This window comes from Lonchura striata, chromosome 15, assembly GCF_046129695.1.
Source record: "Lonchura striata isolate bLonStr1 chromosome 15, bLonStr1.mat, whole genome shotgun sequence".
Taxonomy (NCBI): domain Eukaryota; kingdom Metazoa; phylum Chordata; class Aves; order Passeriformes; family Estrildidae; genus Lonchura; species Lonchura striata.
The window spans coordinates 9,511,127-9,526,452 of record NC_134617.1 but is presented as its reverse complement, the minus strand read 5'-3'; the positions used below and the strand labels follow the sequence as shown (position 1 = coordinate 9,526,452).

At 42.3% G+C, this 15,326-nt stretch overlaps 1 protein-coding gene across 1 annotated transcript; it reads left to right on the top strand.

The window, feature by feature from the left end:
* The first annotated feature begins 377 nt into the window (after positions 1 to 377).
* UBE2B (ubiquitin conjugating enzyme E2 B) lies at positions 378 to 9,299 on the top strand. Its single transcript, XM_021549444.2, has 6 exons — positions 378 to 488; positions 3,480 to 3,560; positions 4,235 to 4,260; positions 5,295 to 5,384; positions 6,585 to 6,673; positions 7,446 to 9,299. Exons 1-6 carry the CDS (start codon positions 445 to 447, stop codon positions 7,572 to 7,574), a joined length of 459 nt encoding a protein of 152 aa, XP_021405119.1. The 5' UTR covers positions 378 to 444; the 3' UTR covers positions 7,575 to 9,299.
* Positions 9,300 to 15,326: the final 6,027 nt, after the last annotated feature.

Here is a 15,326-nt window from a genome sequence, read left to right as displayed (position 1 = left end):
TTCCCGGCTCTGTCCCGGACCCTTTCCCGGCTCTCTCCCGGACCCTTTCCCGGCTCTCTCCCGGACCCTTTCCCGGTCCAGTCCCGGCTCTCTCCCGGACCCTTTCCCGGCTCTCTCCCGGTCCCTTTCCCGGCTCTCTCCCGGTCCCTTTCCCGGCTCTCTCCCGGACCCTTTCCCGGCTCTCTCCCGGACCCTTTCCCGGCTCTCTCCCGGTCCCTTTCCCAGTCCCTTTTCCCGCTGCCTCTCCCCAAACTCCGCCGAGCGCGGAGCCGCGCGCACCCGCCTCCCCGCGCACCCCCCGCGCGGCGCGATGGTGCGGTCCCGCCCCCCCCGGTGCCGCAGTGGTGCGGCCGGCGCGGCCCCGCCCCGCGCGCGCCGCCGCCATTGCGGGTTGTTTGTGCGGGCGCAGCGGGCGCGGGCGGGAGGCGGCGCCGCGGCTCCGCCATGTCCACCCCGGCGCGCCGCCGCCTCATGCGCGACTTCAAGAGGTGAGCGGGGCCCGCACACGCCGCTGCCCGCGCCTTCCTGCCGGGCCCGGGGCTGGCCCCGAGCCGCCCGGGCAGGGGAGCGGAGTGCCGGGGGGAGCGGGGGCAGCGCCGGCTTTGTTCGAGCCGGCTCGGCCGGCGCCGACGGCTGGGGGCGTCTGAGGATAGAAGTTGGAGCTGCGAGCGGGGCGGGCCGGCAGCGCCCGCGGGGCCGGGGGCGCCGGGCTGGCGGGGGGACGCGGGCTCGGCCCGGCTCGGCCCGGCTCGGCCCGGCTCGGCTGGCACGGCCGTGCCCGTCCGCCCGGCCCGCCACCCGCGGGCTCCGGCTGTGGAATGGCTCGGCCGGAATTCAGAAGCGTTCCAGGCTTGCTGGGTCGCAGGGTCTCTCTGGAAAGAAGTTCGTAGCGATAGGCACCTGGAAACGAAGCGCAGAGAATTGGCGAACGCTTCGTTTGTATGTAGTAAGAGCCAAAATGACCTTTTGTGTTTTTATGCACAATCATGTGATACTGTGTTTAAAGTTTGCAATCATGAGGAGTCTTGTGTAATATATGCGAACTGCTAAAGGAGCGCTTATTAGTTGCACTCTTTTAAATGTTAATGACTGAACCACTGACTCTGGAATACATTATTTCCAGTCTGACACGTAAACATACTTAGAGTGTGGAAAGGGGTGGGAGGTTTCCTTGTAAGATGTACAGTAAGAGTTCTCCAGGCTGGGTCACTCAGCAGTAGTTGGAGGTGAGTCAGCTTTGATAGTGTCTCTTTTTTTAGCATGGCTATGTTATACCAGGCCCTGCGGACACATCAGTTAACACTTGACGTGTATTGTAGTTGCTTTACGTGGCTGCACAACAGCAACAGCGACAAAAATCTGATTCGTGAATCCAGAAGCAGTAGGAGGTTTTTGGGAAGTGGAGCCCTCCCCTGCTGTTTGTGCGAGTGTTGGTGTTTGTTAAGTGGGTGTTGCTTGATTCCTGTTCAAATCAAAACAGGATATTCAGACTTTTTATTGTATTTGGTTACACAGATGAATCAGTGATTTTTTTTTTCAGGCTGACTACCTCAATTTTTCAAGATTGCAATCAGATGTGGGTTTTATGCTTTTGTATTCCTACAGGGACTGGTTTAATAATTTTGGAATTAAGGCTCGAGAGAAGACTCTAAAGCTGTGGAAAAATATAACCAAGTAGACAATGTAAATCAAATCCATCAGTCATATATTTAGCGGCTTTTATATTCCAAAACTTATGTAACTTTTTCATATTAGTTTTTGTTTTACTCTGCTCTTCTGTGCTGCAAGTTGTGTATTTGTTTATGTTATTATACTTCATACTGAAAGAACAGACGGTGTGCTGTGAACTCTGATTCACTTCAATAAATACAAACTGCTTTTGCATACTGTGATTGTCAGGAGCAGTCAAGAGAGAAGAGTTCAGCAGATTTCTTACCTCCTCTAATTTGTTTGAATAAACCAAAAGAAATAAAAGGTTATTTATTTACTTTGCTGATAAAAAGGGCGTACTAAAACCACATTTTCCCTACTGTTTAGGACTTTCAGGATTAGTCCTATTTGCAGTCCTTGCCAGATCCGTTCTGTAGTTAGACCCTGTGACAAGTAGGGTGCACACATGCTTTGAAGTTGATCTAAAAACCAAAGTCATCTCCCAGATGCACTTGGCAGGCTAACACTCAGGCATTGCTGCTGGCCTGCAGCCTGGCTGTCACGTAGGAAGAAGTCCTGTTCCTGCTTTCCCTGACCAAAATAGTAGGTGGTTTATGCTGCTGATATTCAGCGGTCTGGACTGTGTGTGCTCAAAGAGCAGAGATGTAAACACAGAGTTTAAAGGGGCTCTGAGCAGCTTCAGGGCCCTCAGCATCTTTGGACAACACACGGTGTTACCCCAGGCTGAGGCAGGGCAAGTGCAGGGAGGGTTGCCTGGCTGTGCTGCTGACAGCTCTCAATAAATCTGCATATGGCATTTAGTGAGAATTTGTCCCTTGGTCTGCAGAGCTTTTTGTAGTGACTTGTTTATAAGTGTGCTGTGATATTATCGAGCCACATGGTAACACTCAAGAGTTGTTTGTGACACAAGGGCAGTCACTGCATTTTCCTTATTGGATAACTCCGGAGGCAAAACAGGTGAGGGGAGTAGGAGCTGTCACTGAGGGGGTTTGAGCAGGTGGATTGATTGGGGCCTGCTGGTGTACATTCATCAGGGTCTTGTGATCCTTAATATGGAGCAGTGATGGGCAGGGGGGGCATTTGGATCCTGCCCTCTGGCTGCAGTACATATTTCTGTTAGTGAAGCTTTCAGTAGGTAACATGCTTTTCCCTAGTCCGAGGATTAAGGAACTAAAAATAATTTCACATGTTCCCGTAATTGCTTTAGAGATAAACACGTTTGTGGGACTGGTAAGAGGGGGTAGCAGCACACAGGTTTCCCCTTTGCTCCCTTTTGAAGCAATCAGCTTGTCAGTTGAAATAGGCTTATACCAAATTTAGCCACTTGTCATGCATGGGTCTGGGTATGCAGGAAAAGCTCCGCTGACGGTCCTTTGCCTTGAGTCCCAGCAAGAGTGCTCTGTGTGTGTGTGTCACTGCCTGGATTTCAGCTCCTGGTTGTGGCTGCAGCTTGTTCTCCAATTCACTGTGGCAGCCAGCAGCAGTTGCTCTCTCATAGTTCACAGTGTAGCACCATAAATCCCAGCTGTCCGGGTGCTATAAGTTATTCTTACAGCTAATCCTTTGCTCCCTGAACACCTAATCAGACCTCTTGTGCCCTTGTGTCTCCATGTAAAACACGAGAAAATCTTGATGTGTGTTGCCTTGTAGATCTGTCTTTCAGAGTGTTGATAATCTGCATGTAATGCTTTGTGTATATTCTAATCTAGAATGAGAAAATATGTATAAAATGTGGATATTACTGGTAAATTATATCTGCAGGTGGAAGTATTTCATATATATGACTTGTGATTCTATGTAATTCTTAGATTGCAAGAAGACCCTCCTGTGGGTGTCAGTGGTGCACCATCTGAGAATAACATAATGCAATGGAATGCAGTTATATTTGGGTAAGTTTTTATCATTATGAAATTCGGTATTAGAGGGCTAAATATGATAACCTGATATTTGTTTTTAGTTATTCTCTTGTTTCATGTGTGTAAAGTCAGTAAACTTAAAAATGTCCAAAACGGGGAATGGTTAGGAAGGAAAAAAAACCTAAATTTTTAATTTGTTTAGCTTTGTTGTTGAATAAAGCTTGCATGTGGCTTAATAAGTAAGTTATACTGTGTTATGAAAAAGCAGAATTCCTCTTTAAAGTACATAAGTGCCACATGTTCTCAGCCATTAAATCCAGATGTATTAGTGATTGAAATGAATCCTAGTAGGACAAGGTGCAGGATCTGTCTGGGAAGTTACATTATGTATCCTGTGCAAGAAGAAGTGACAGTATCCTTTCCTAAAACTGAAGTATGCTTGCTAATAATCTGCTCATTTGTTCCAATCTAGTCACCTAAAGGCATGTATATTGTTTGGGATGATGATAAAGTAGATATCCCAAATAGCAGGTGTCTAGATACAGCAAAGCTCTCAGAGGTTACCTATGGATGCTTCTCTAATAATTTAAATTATTGCTTCTGCCTGTATCTTGGAGAGGATGAGAAAGAAGATACACATCTATTGTGCCTGTGTGGAAGTAGGTAATGATCACTTTTAACTAGAGTTTCTTTTTAAAACCTTTCAGGCCAGAAGGGACACCTTTTGAAGATGGTAAGTTGCTAACTTTTGTATCCTTTGTCATTCTAATAAATGTTGCCGGTATGAACATCGTTCTGCTTTTGAAAAATAATAGATGTTATCTGTGTATAATTTGAAACAAACCAAGTAAGTGAACCCATGAGGCTTGTTGGCTATAAAAATGTGTCTTGAGCTAAGCAGTGTCTCATTACACTGGCTCATGGTTGGTTAGAAAGCTACGAAGCAATGCTTCTATCAAGGCTTTTTCATTCATGCCCACAAGAGCTTTTAGCAGGGTTTATTGGACTTACACTGCCAGGTGTGTTTGCACATCTCTTTAGCTGAGCTCAACAAGAGCTTTTCTCATTTCATCTGTGGCATATTTGATTCATCACTGTTCTCCTAATGAAGAACAGGTGAGAAACCTTTAGGTGTTCTCAATATAGAACTCAGTGAGGTTGAGGGAATCCCAAATTTGTACATAAACATGAAAGCTAGTGTGTAATGACCCTCCCTTAGGCATATGAGGAATAATGAGTTTAATAATTATAGTATTATTACAGTAATTGGCAGCAGATGGGTTTTTCTCTGTGTTGGGTTGGAGGAATTACAGTAAATTATTCACTGATCCATAACAAAGGTTTTCAGTGAATAAGTTTTGAGCTCCAAAGACTGAGATTGCTGATTATGAAATTCCAGTGTTTCTTTGATGGCACCACAATGCCTTCTTAATGAAACGCCTTAAAGTCACCCAAGTCCATGGACCCAGCATACCTGGGTCGTGGAAAAGTGGGATAATGTTGGATAAGGCTGCCTTTGCCATGTATGCAGTGAGTCTCCAAGCTCCTACCCAACCACTACTGCAGGGTTTATTACTATAACCAGTAGTTCCATAGTTGCATTATCCCTTGAAATATATGAAAAGCAATCAGATTCACTGTTGCTTTTTTATATAATGGTGAGGAGAAATGCTGGTCATGGAGCACATAAATTAATTTCTTGTCTCTGTTCCTGGATATAGTCTTTTGTTGTTAGTTATCTGATTGTATTTATCTTTGTTTGGACAGGTACTTTTAAACTAGTAATAGAATTTTCCGAAGAATATCCAAATAAGCCTCCAACTGTTAGGTTTTTATCAAAAATGTTCCATCCAAATGGTGAGTAAACCATCTTTATTTAGCTGTAATACTCAATAAATATTACAGTGTGGTCATGCATTCTCTGAAGCTCCAGAATGCTTAATCTCTCTTCACTGCCATCTCCTAAGTATATATCTAGGACAGCAACTGCTTGATGAAAAATTGAGAGTTATGATGCTATTAAGAAGCAGCTATCTGCCTCTTAGTAATCAATATGTAGCCTCAGTAGCAAAGCCTGTGAGTATTTTCAGCAGCAGCTGCACTTAGGTTGGTTCAAAGAGGCAGTTCTGGCTGCAGATTCCTGCCCCTTTCCATTTAACAGCAGCCGTGTCTGTGCAGCCACAGCATGAGCTGCAGGGAGCTGCTGGGGCCAAGTGTTAATTATTCCCTGCCAGGTGAGGTTTCACCCAAGTCCCTGCTTTCATCTGGTGCTCTGTGCCTACCAGGACTAGCACAGGGAAGAAAATGAGGATGCTCAGTTGTAGAGGAGGTGTCTGACCCCATCTCATAGATGAAAGCAGCGATGAAAGTGCACTGTGCTGCCTCCCCCAGCACTGATAGGTTTTACTGAGTGCAGAAAAAGCCTGCCTGCTGCTCCTCTGTAGAAATTATGCCTCACATACTGTGCAGGCCAGTTTGTCTCTGCCCCAAGGTCTGTAATTTGTTAGGAACAAGCTGGAAGACAAGGGTGTAGAAGTTTGAGCAGTAAGTCTCAGGTTCATGTGAACTCCATAAGACTGAGAGATATCCGGACAGAAGTAGGATTTCAGGCACTTTTCCGTATTTTCTACTGTCTGCCTTGGTGCCTCTCATAGTGAGTGTGGAGTGTGTGGAAATGGGGTAGGAGCTGTCCCTGCTTGTGGAGTGAGAGTGGGAGTGGTGCCACTCCTGCAGTGAAGGCCTTGCTGCTCTCTGGGAGGCCTCTCTGCTGTGACAGTGTGGGTCAGTCACACTGGAGGAGCAGGACACCAAGTCTGCCCGTTCCTGTGCTAATGCCATAATCTTCAGACCTTCCTTCTTTCCCTCTTAGGTGTTCTGTTAATTTCAGTAATAAATCTGAATTCAAAGTATGTGTCAAGCCACAGAAGATGGTAAGACAAACTGCTGTCCTCTTTCCTAAAGCATTAATCTAAGCACAGACTGAATTGGAACAATAACTGCCCTGAACAGTGCCATAAATCTGACAGTTTCTAAGTGATACCTGTGTTGTATTTACAGTGTATGCAGATGGCAGCATATGTTTAGATATTCTTCAGAATCGCTGGAGTCCAACATATGATGTTTCATCTATTTTAACTTCAATTCAGGTAACTTTGCATCTGTTGTACCAAATAATTATGTTATTGTTGGTCTCTATTCCAGAATTCACAGCTCAGTGATGGGATAGCCATGTATCTGTATCAAGGGGAGCTGCAAATCCTTGTGAGCTAAGCAGTATTTTTATATCAAATAAAACCAAAATGCTACATAATCGCTAATTCTAAGATACAAAACTACCATTGTATATTTTTGCACAGGAAAGTGGTTACTGGTTTGTGTTAATTTTTAGCTGTTTTTACTCAAGATAGGATATCAGATGCAGAAATTTGCCTTGTGTTTGAAACATTTAACTTTATTGTGAAGCCCTCAAAGGGACAATATTACTGAAACACACTACATATAAGAAAAAATGGCCTAGCACAGTGGAAATGCACAATTCCTTTGCTTCTGTGTAATTGTTCTAATTTTTCAACAGTGATGTTTTGTAGGAGACATCTTAGCCCCTCTTTAGTCCTGAATGACAGTATAATGTAATTACCAAATAGTCAGCTAGCTTCATAGTGCTGACTAGCACAAACTGTCTCTGTTTTGTTTGTGGAGCTTCAAGTGTGTGCAGCACTAATGCATAGGCAGGGTGTAATTTGAGGGTCAATAATATAATTAGGGGTGCCTAACCATGAGTTTAACTAGGTTTTTTAACTGGGCCGTTCTGAGTTGTGTCTGCCTCTGAAACACATTTGACTTGAAAGTGAGTTGATTTTTTTTTTCTTGATTTACATGTGTTGGTTTGTCTCACATTATGTTTTCCCCTTTTTCCAGTCTCTGCTTGATGAACCCAATCCAAACAGTCCAGCAAACAGTCAGGCAGCACAACTTTACCAGGAGAACAAACGTGAATATGAGAAAAGAGTTTCAGCTATTGTTGAACAAAGTTGGAATGATTCGTAACAGCTGCTGTGTTACTCTCCATCCTCATAATCATTATGTACAATTTAACTCTCAATAGAAAGGCTACCAGAAATTTCAAGTGCCACAGTTCTATGAATTTGCATAAAAACTCATTTGCAAACAAAATTAAGCCCTCCAGTTTAGGGAAAGCTAAAAGCTTGTGTATCTCAATTAACGTCCTTTTTATTGCATGGTAAGAACTAAGTTATTGCTACATGAATTTGTAATATATCCTGTTTGTATTTTTTTTCCAAGTGTATAATGTTGGTGTGGAGTTTTCATGACAGAATATACACATTTTGTAAATCTGTACTTTTTCAAATATTGAATGCCTTATTTTTGAATTCTTTAGATTTTTAAATTGGAGAAAAGCACTTAAAAAAGTTTTTATATATGAATATTTCATGTAAAACTGTTAAATACATAACCTTAGTGCAAGACATTCTGCTCTCACTCTTATCTTTTTCCAAGGGCTCATTTTTTTGTCCATGCTGTTGATACCCTGCACTTTACAAACAGAAAAGTTAATCCACGATGCAACTGTCTTCATGGCATGTCTTTGCTTCTGCACCACAGCTTGACTTGATTCTGTGTGTCCTCAGTTGTATGAGGAAGAGACATTTTGGTAGCTGCCAATTACAAATGGGGAAACAGATGTAACTATTTTGCTAAAAGTCCCACCTTAAATCAGCAGCAGAGTTGCAAACATAACCTGGATGAGCAGGTTTGGTGATAATGTATTCTAATAAGTTTTATTTTTCTGAAATATTGTGTTTTACAAACCTGAAAATATTGTCATCCAAATCTGTCCTATATTCACATAGTGATACTGTAATGTAGTTTTGAATATCTTCTAATAATTAAAAGAGGTTTCCCATTAGTTTCCCTTGGAGATAGGGAAAAAATTAATCACCAATGAAAGAAAACATGTCTGCAGATTTAATGGAGTTATTCTTTAAAGCTGGACTGTGTACTGTGTGGTCAGGTCTCATGTCGGTATCACAGAGACTCCACATATTCTTAAACTGACAGTTTAAAGAACTTTGTTTTTGTAAGTGTTGATGTGGTGGTAATTTTTTACTGTATTATGTAAACCAGGCTAGCTGACTACAGTAAAGAATTAAGCTATTTTTTTCTTTCAGCATTAAAATTGTAACAACTTTTCATAATTCCAGCCAGCATTACATATATATTAAACTCCCCAAATCCCATACCAAAATACAGCTCAGTGGTGCCTAAAAAGCAATGGAAATGGATTTCACCTGGAAAAGAAAGTGTTGTTTATTTGCAGCAGTCATTACTAGAAGTTATTCTCAATGCACTGCAACAAGAATATCAATTTACACCTCACACCTGCTTGCAAAGGTCTGTGGTTTCTAGGAGCAGCACTCAAGTTTAGAAATGGCACTCAATACTGTGAAACCAGTCTGCGTAGCTTGTGGAGTAAAACTGCTGTGCTTTGGATAAGCATTAGTGAACAAAGGCTCAAAAAATATCAATGCTATATAATAACTTTGCTCTCATTAAGTCAGTATACTTTCCTTGAATTGCTGAATTTGTGTTTAAGAATTTCTCAATCTATGTCTGATTAATAACAGAAGGTCCAAAGGATCCAATTTGCTTTTGGTTCTGTTGAAGTTACAGTAACACAGGCAAAGTGGTGCTATGTGGCTTAAAACATCAATGCAAAGACTTTTTTGTTCATAAATATAACATGGAAAAGCGTCCTCGTTTTAAGAATTAATCTAAACTTGGATTTTTTTTTTAATTTGCCTCCTCTTTGAGTATTTTTATTCCTTTGACATGTGCATGAGCTGAGATTTGCTGTTCATTAGCGTTCACATTAATTTGATTTTTCCTGAACAGTCAGTTTGGCACAGTTATAGATTGATGACACTCAGAACATGTTTTTGTGTGTCTGGGATGCATGAGAAAAAAAACTGGAGCAGAAGGGAGTTTAATTAATGATGGGCACTGCAGGCTGCCTGTGCTGGGACCCACACTGTTCAGGGACAGGTGTTTTCTGAAGGTGTCTAAGAGTATTCTCTGCAGAAGGCAGAACTTGAAGCCTACACTTGGTAAAGTCTGGCTGGAAAATGTCCTGCTGTCCCTCAGACAAAGGTGAGGTGGGGAAGAGCATTCCCTTGCTCACTAGATTTCCCACAGTAACACCCGAGATGACTGTGCAAGCTGCATGGGCATGTGGGAATGGTGAGAACCCAGGCTCCACGGTCACCTGCGGGGACACAGGTGCTGTAGAGGAGCTGCTGCTTCTGGAGGGGGGATCCTGCAGCAGCTGGGGGCTGCACGGTGCATCCCCAAGGGGTGTGGGAGAAAGGGTCACTTCTGTGAGCCCTCCACCAATACACATTACAGAGAGCATAGGTTAAAATCTGCTAAAACTTGCCAGAAAACATACATTACCAGGCAGAAGGAAGCAGGCCAAAGGTGATGGTGTAAAGGACATAGTGAGTGTGAGCTGTCAGCACTCACTGGTGCTGCTCAGAGCTACAGATTCCTCTTGGAGCCTTCACATACCTATGTTCAGCATCTCCAGTGGGTTTAGATGTACTGACTGTTCAGACCTGAGCTTCCTTACTGCTCCCTGCTCCCACCACCCTCCTTTTGGGACTATCTGGTCCATGGGCTGAGCCATGCTGGCTGCCCCAAAGCTGTGTGTGGGTGCTGAAGCAGCTGGTGAGGAGTGTGGGTAATAGACAGGTGAAAGCCCTTTCCCTTTTTATGTTACAAATAACAGGAGTGATGACAAAAAGGTTCAAGTGCACTGATTCACAAGGGCACTCAGTAGTCACAATAAACTTCATGGCACAATTACCTTCTTAAATAGTATTCTGGGATGCTTGATTTTTAATGTATTAGGAGATGTAATGCACTAAGTTTGCTAGGATAGTGGGATTAATTAAGAAAGGACTGATGGGTTCACAGTTTTGGATTTATAGCTTCTCATGGGGTTTTCGTTCATTGATATTAAACAGTCTCTAATCACTTATTTTCCATTGGATTCATATAAAGATTGAAAAACACAGTGGAGATGTCTTTAAATTATTCACCCCAGAGTTGTTGTCCTGTACATCCATGTCATTCCCCTGATTTTACAGGTGGACAGATGGAGGCACCCAGGTTTGCAGTGTTACTGTGTGAGTCAGGAAGCCATTGGTGCGTTGTGGGTGTGAACCATTCCTGGGCATTCCCCAGTCTGAGTTTCATGTAAAAAACCACCTTTGCCTTCAGGTTTATCACACTAACATTATTCATAAGAAGAACCAAACACTGCACTGCTCGTGCTGCTTTCTTCAGATCTCGGTTCCCTGAAGATGTCTCATCCATATGCAGTCCCAAGCCAGAACTACGGGACTTGGATCTTCACAAATGTGATTAACTTCACTAGTGTGAGTCCTCCCATTGGGATTCTTCACCATAGTACAGATAAATGTGTGTAATTGAAGAATCAAGGCCTTAGGCTGTGAGAAGTGAAGAAATCACAGCTTGAGGTACTATATCTGCAGCTTCTTTGTGGGAGGTTTTGTATTAATAGTCAGTTAATTCAGTGTGTCAAACAAATAAAGCTTTAAATATTTAGAGATTAGGAGGTGCCTAATAAAAATTCACAGGAAAAAAGAAAGATTCCCTGATCACTACAGAACCACTGATATATTAAAAATAAAATAGGTAGGATAATGTAGACAGTTAAATACTTCACTTTTAACGTGTCAAGAGTCTGCGAGAATAGCTTTTGATGTATATAAAAACGTACCAGGAGAGGAAGAGACTTCTTATCCGGCCAGACTTCCCAACCTGTGTTTTTATTTGAGGTTTTTACTGTTTGTGGAAGCTGTCCCAGACAAATACTATGCCTTATTTGTTTGGAATTGATTTCTGGAAGAGGAAAGGTGTAATCAGCAGGCAATCTGCTGTAATGTGTGAGTTGGCAAGGCAGGTTCTCCACCTCTGCTTTGGATGGGGCTCCATGGTGAGTGGCTGGTTGGACTGTGAGTGGGAAACAGTGACCAGAGACTCTGGGTGAGTGGGCAGCATTTGCATGAGCAGTGCCAGCTCCAGCACTCTCTTTAATTTGTTGTTTAAGTATCAAAACAATTATCTGACCTCCTCTTCCTGATTTTATTAATCTTCCTAGTGGAGGAGCTTCAGGAGGGTACAGAATGTGAGTGTCCTATGTTGTCACAGACCCTCCTCAGCACACCTGACCTCCTTAGAAATGTAAACTGATATTAACCCTTGGGTCCAGCCTTGGGCCATATGAACACCCTGTAGCTACAGCAGTAATTCATAGGGGTTCTTTTTATTTCATTAAAGTTTTGGGGATAAAACCAGTCCAAAACTAGAAGACCAGCAAAGAATATGTGCTATTGCAGGCAAGTGGACAGTTTTGTTGAACATGAATTATCACAGGTAATCTTTGAAAATCTCTTCATATTAATGATGGTGAAAGAGGTGAGAAGGAAAGGTGCTAAGTCTAAAAAAAACTTAAATATGAAGAATCGATGAACAAACCCCATTAACAGGATGCTGCACTGCTTTTGCTGTGCATTCAAAGGATATGAGTCTTCTAGAAAATAATTTATCTTGGATTATGTGTGTGTATAGGAGAGGACTTTTTGAGCTATTATAGGAACTTGAGGTAGTAGTGTTTGAAAATAAATGGGCTTTGGGATTTGAGGAGATTTTTTGCTTAGCATTGTTACTGCACCTTGAGTTCATCTCGTAGCTCAGCCACCATGAGCAGAGAACAAAAAATAGGCAGAACTTTTTAGACTTTCTGATAATGACTGTAATTAGCATCACAAGCTATGGAAATTGTGATATTCCCTAAAGGTTTCTTGTCATTATCCTAGGTTTCTGCATTGAAAATAAAGATTTTCAAGACAGGGTATCTTCTGTATTTGGTACTGTCCCACTAATGGTAACATTCAGCCTCCGTGACTACGTGAATCCATTCTTAATGCTTGTGTCTGCTGTGGTCTGTGTGAAAGCTGTATCCTGCCAGAGAGCAAACATGCTCCTCTCAAACAGGGGATGTTGTTCAGCATCCAGAATGAGCCCTTTTTCATGATGTGGTCAAAGCACGTAGCGAGGGAGTTTTTGAGCTGGTGCAAATGTTACTAGAAGAAAGTTTGTTTTAAAATCCCACTATGTTAGTGTTTCAATCAGGAGTTCAGTGAGGTCATAAAATAAATTATTTTTGCCCTTTAGCAAATGCCAAAGCTGGGTCACACTAGTGCAATAATGGAGACGTGGTTTGATGGCACTGATAACAGACTGCAGAGGCTGTTAGTGGTGAAGGTGGGCAGATGTCCCTGCCCCAGCCTCCACCTGTAGCACAGGGTATTCAGCCCTCAGCCCCTAGAACTGAAAAGATCTTGTGTTTCTTCCCTTGTTTTTCAGTTTGGGTCATTAACCGCCGTGTCTGATGCATTTCTAAGCTGAATCATTTTGACAGCTGCCAATTTGGTACACATACCGTGGGAGCCACCAAGCTGGGGAGGATTCTGAAGCCTGAGCAGAGGCTCTACCTGGCACAGCAACAACCTCAGGCATAAAGGGGGCCCTAAAGAGGCATTCATCAGGGAATGAGTTGGTCAGAGAAAGGTCACCCCAAGCATCTGAGACCCACAGAGGTTTTTATCCTGGATAAAACTTGCAGAAATCATTGAACACATTCAATGATTTCACAAACAAACTCTGCTTGCAGAAATCATTGAACACATTCACATTGCTTACAAAGCCCTGTTGAACTTTTAATCACTCAGTCTCAGTGATAGATTATTAATTACACTGTTCATTATCATTGCCGTTTATTTACACTATAAATAATATTTTTAAAATGTTTTCTGGGTTTTTTATATTTCTGTCAATTTTGAAATTGATTTGGGTATGACTAGAAGATTATGGGTTCAGGGCTTTATGTAGAACTCTGCCAGATAACTGCAATGTCCAGTAAATATAAATATTGTTATTTAATTACTTCATGTTAGTTCTATCATTATGGGACTCGAAGGATTTAATTCTGAAATATGATACTTCACACAGGCTGAGGCAAATTGTCTTCAATGACTGACTGAAGTGGGAAGAAGGCAGAAATGCCATCTCCTCTGAATTAATTATGAACCACGCAGCTCTTGCTATTATCTGTTTACACATTATTGGCCTAGTGATGTGCTGGTGAGAGATTTTCTTTCACTGTCTGGTCCAAACGTACATTAAGTCCAATTTCATTAAGAAGGCTGCTCGCCTGCCTTGTTGAAAGGGTCATTGTGTTAGTTATTACAGTGTTTTCTTTGTGCTGGCTTCCCCCAAATTCCAGTAACTATTTTGTAGAAAAGTTGGAAAGTGAACTTTTGATGCCTGTGAAAGCTGCTTCATTGACTTTATTGACTCCAGAGCCTGAAGTTCTTTATCCACAGAGATCTTTTAATGGACATTAAAAAAGTTTCAGCCAAAGCTTATAGAATTTGGTACTTATAGTATAGTTACGTATTATAGACCCAATGCCGTTCCCATGGAGATCTAAAGGAATTTTTCCATTGAATTAAGTGGTAGCAAAGCATACCCTTTATTGAGTGGGAAAACTACTGGACTGGAGAACTCCATTTGTTGTTCCCAGTTTTGTTTGTGTGCTTTCTCTTCTGTAAAAAGAAATAGCAAGATTAGATTTTAGGTATTTTTAGTGAAATTTCAAGGATTTTCATTGTGATTCTTCTGCTTGAAGCTTGTGTTTGGGGGTGAGAGGTGTGTGTTCTAGGGTGATAACCCATGGCAGGCAAAGGCAGAGCTCTCCTTTCACTCACTGCTGGTGTCTTTCCCTGCAGTCTGGGTGGGAAGAGTTTCAGTTTCCCACTCTCCTGTGTGGGAGAGGTCAGGGGTGCAGCTGGTGCTGTTGGCAGGTGGTGTCAGTGCATCTATCTCGGGTTCTGTGCCACCTATCCTTGGGGACACTTCATGTCAATTTGTGGAAACACCAACTTGTTAGTGCTGGAACTTCAATTGTTTACTTAATACTCAAAGAAGTCCCAGGTAGACTCATATTTAGAAAGAGCTTTCCCATGCTGGAAGTTTGGGATATTGCTCAAAGGGTTGTTGGAATCCCCAAGGAGCCCTGCTCCAGCCATGGTTTCCAGTGGGAATTCTGCTGTGGGCACATGGCCAGATCCTGCAGTTCTGGGGTATAAACTTACAGAAAAAAATAGAATTGAGGCCTCAGATTGTACAATATGGCGCTAAAAAGTGGTTTTGGTTGAAGATGTGTCATTAAATCCTTGGCTACTGAAGTCAACAGATTTATGATTGATTTAACCAGAGTCAGAGTCTCGTCTATAATGAAGTCCTTTCATTTTGTGTCACTGAGATTCCTCTTGTTCTTTCTTAGTGCCTTATAACTTATTCACTCCATCCTTGCCTCAAACAAAGAGAAATTATACTATCATGATTGCCCTTTAAATATTTTCTATTTGAGGACCTACTGAAAAGGCTCCAGAGGCAAATTCTTGGTTTAGAAGTTGCTATTTATGTTTAGACACATCTGAATGTTTTTATGCTTTGAATGTCCTGGATTACTTGCTGCTTTCTTTGTAGAGATGGATGAGTCAAGAGAGAGAGCACATTATTTTAAATTAACTTGAAATAAGCTTTAAGCAGCTCAGGGTTTTACTTGTTGCAACTGGCTCCCTTGATAAAAATACATAACAGAATAAGTGACACCACAAGGAAAATCCT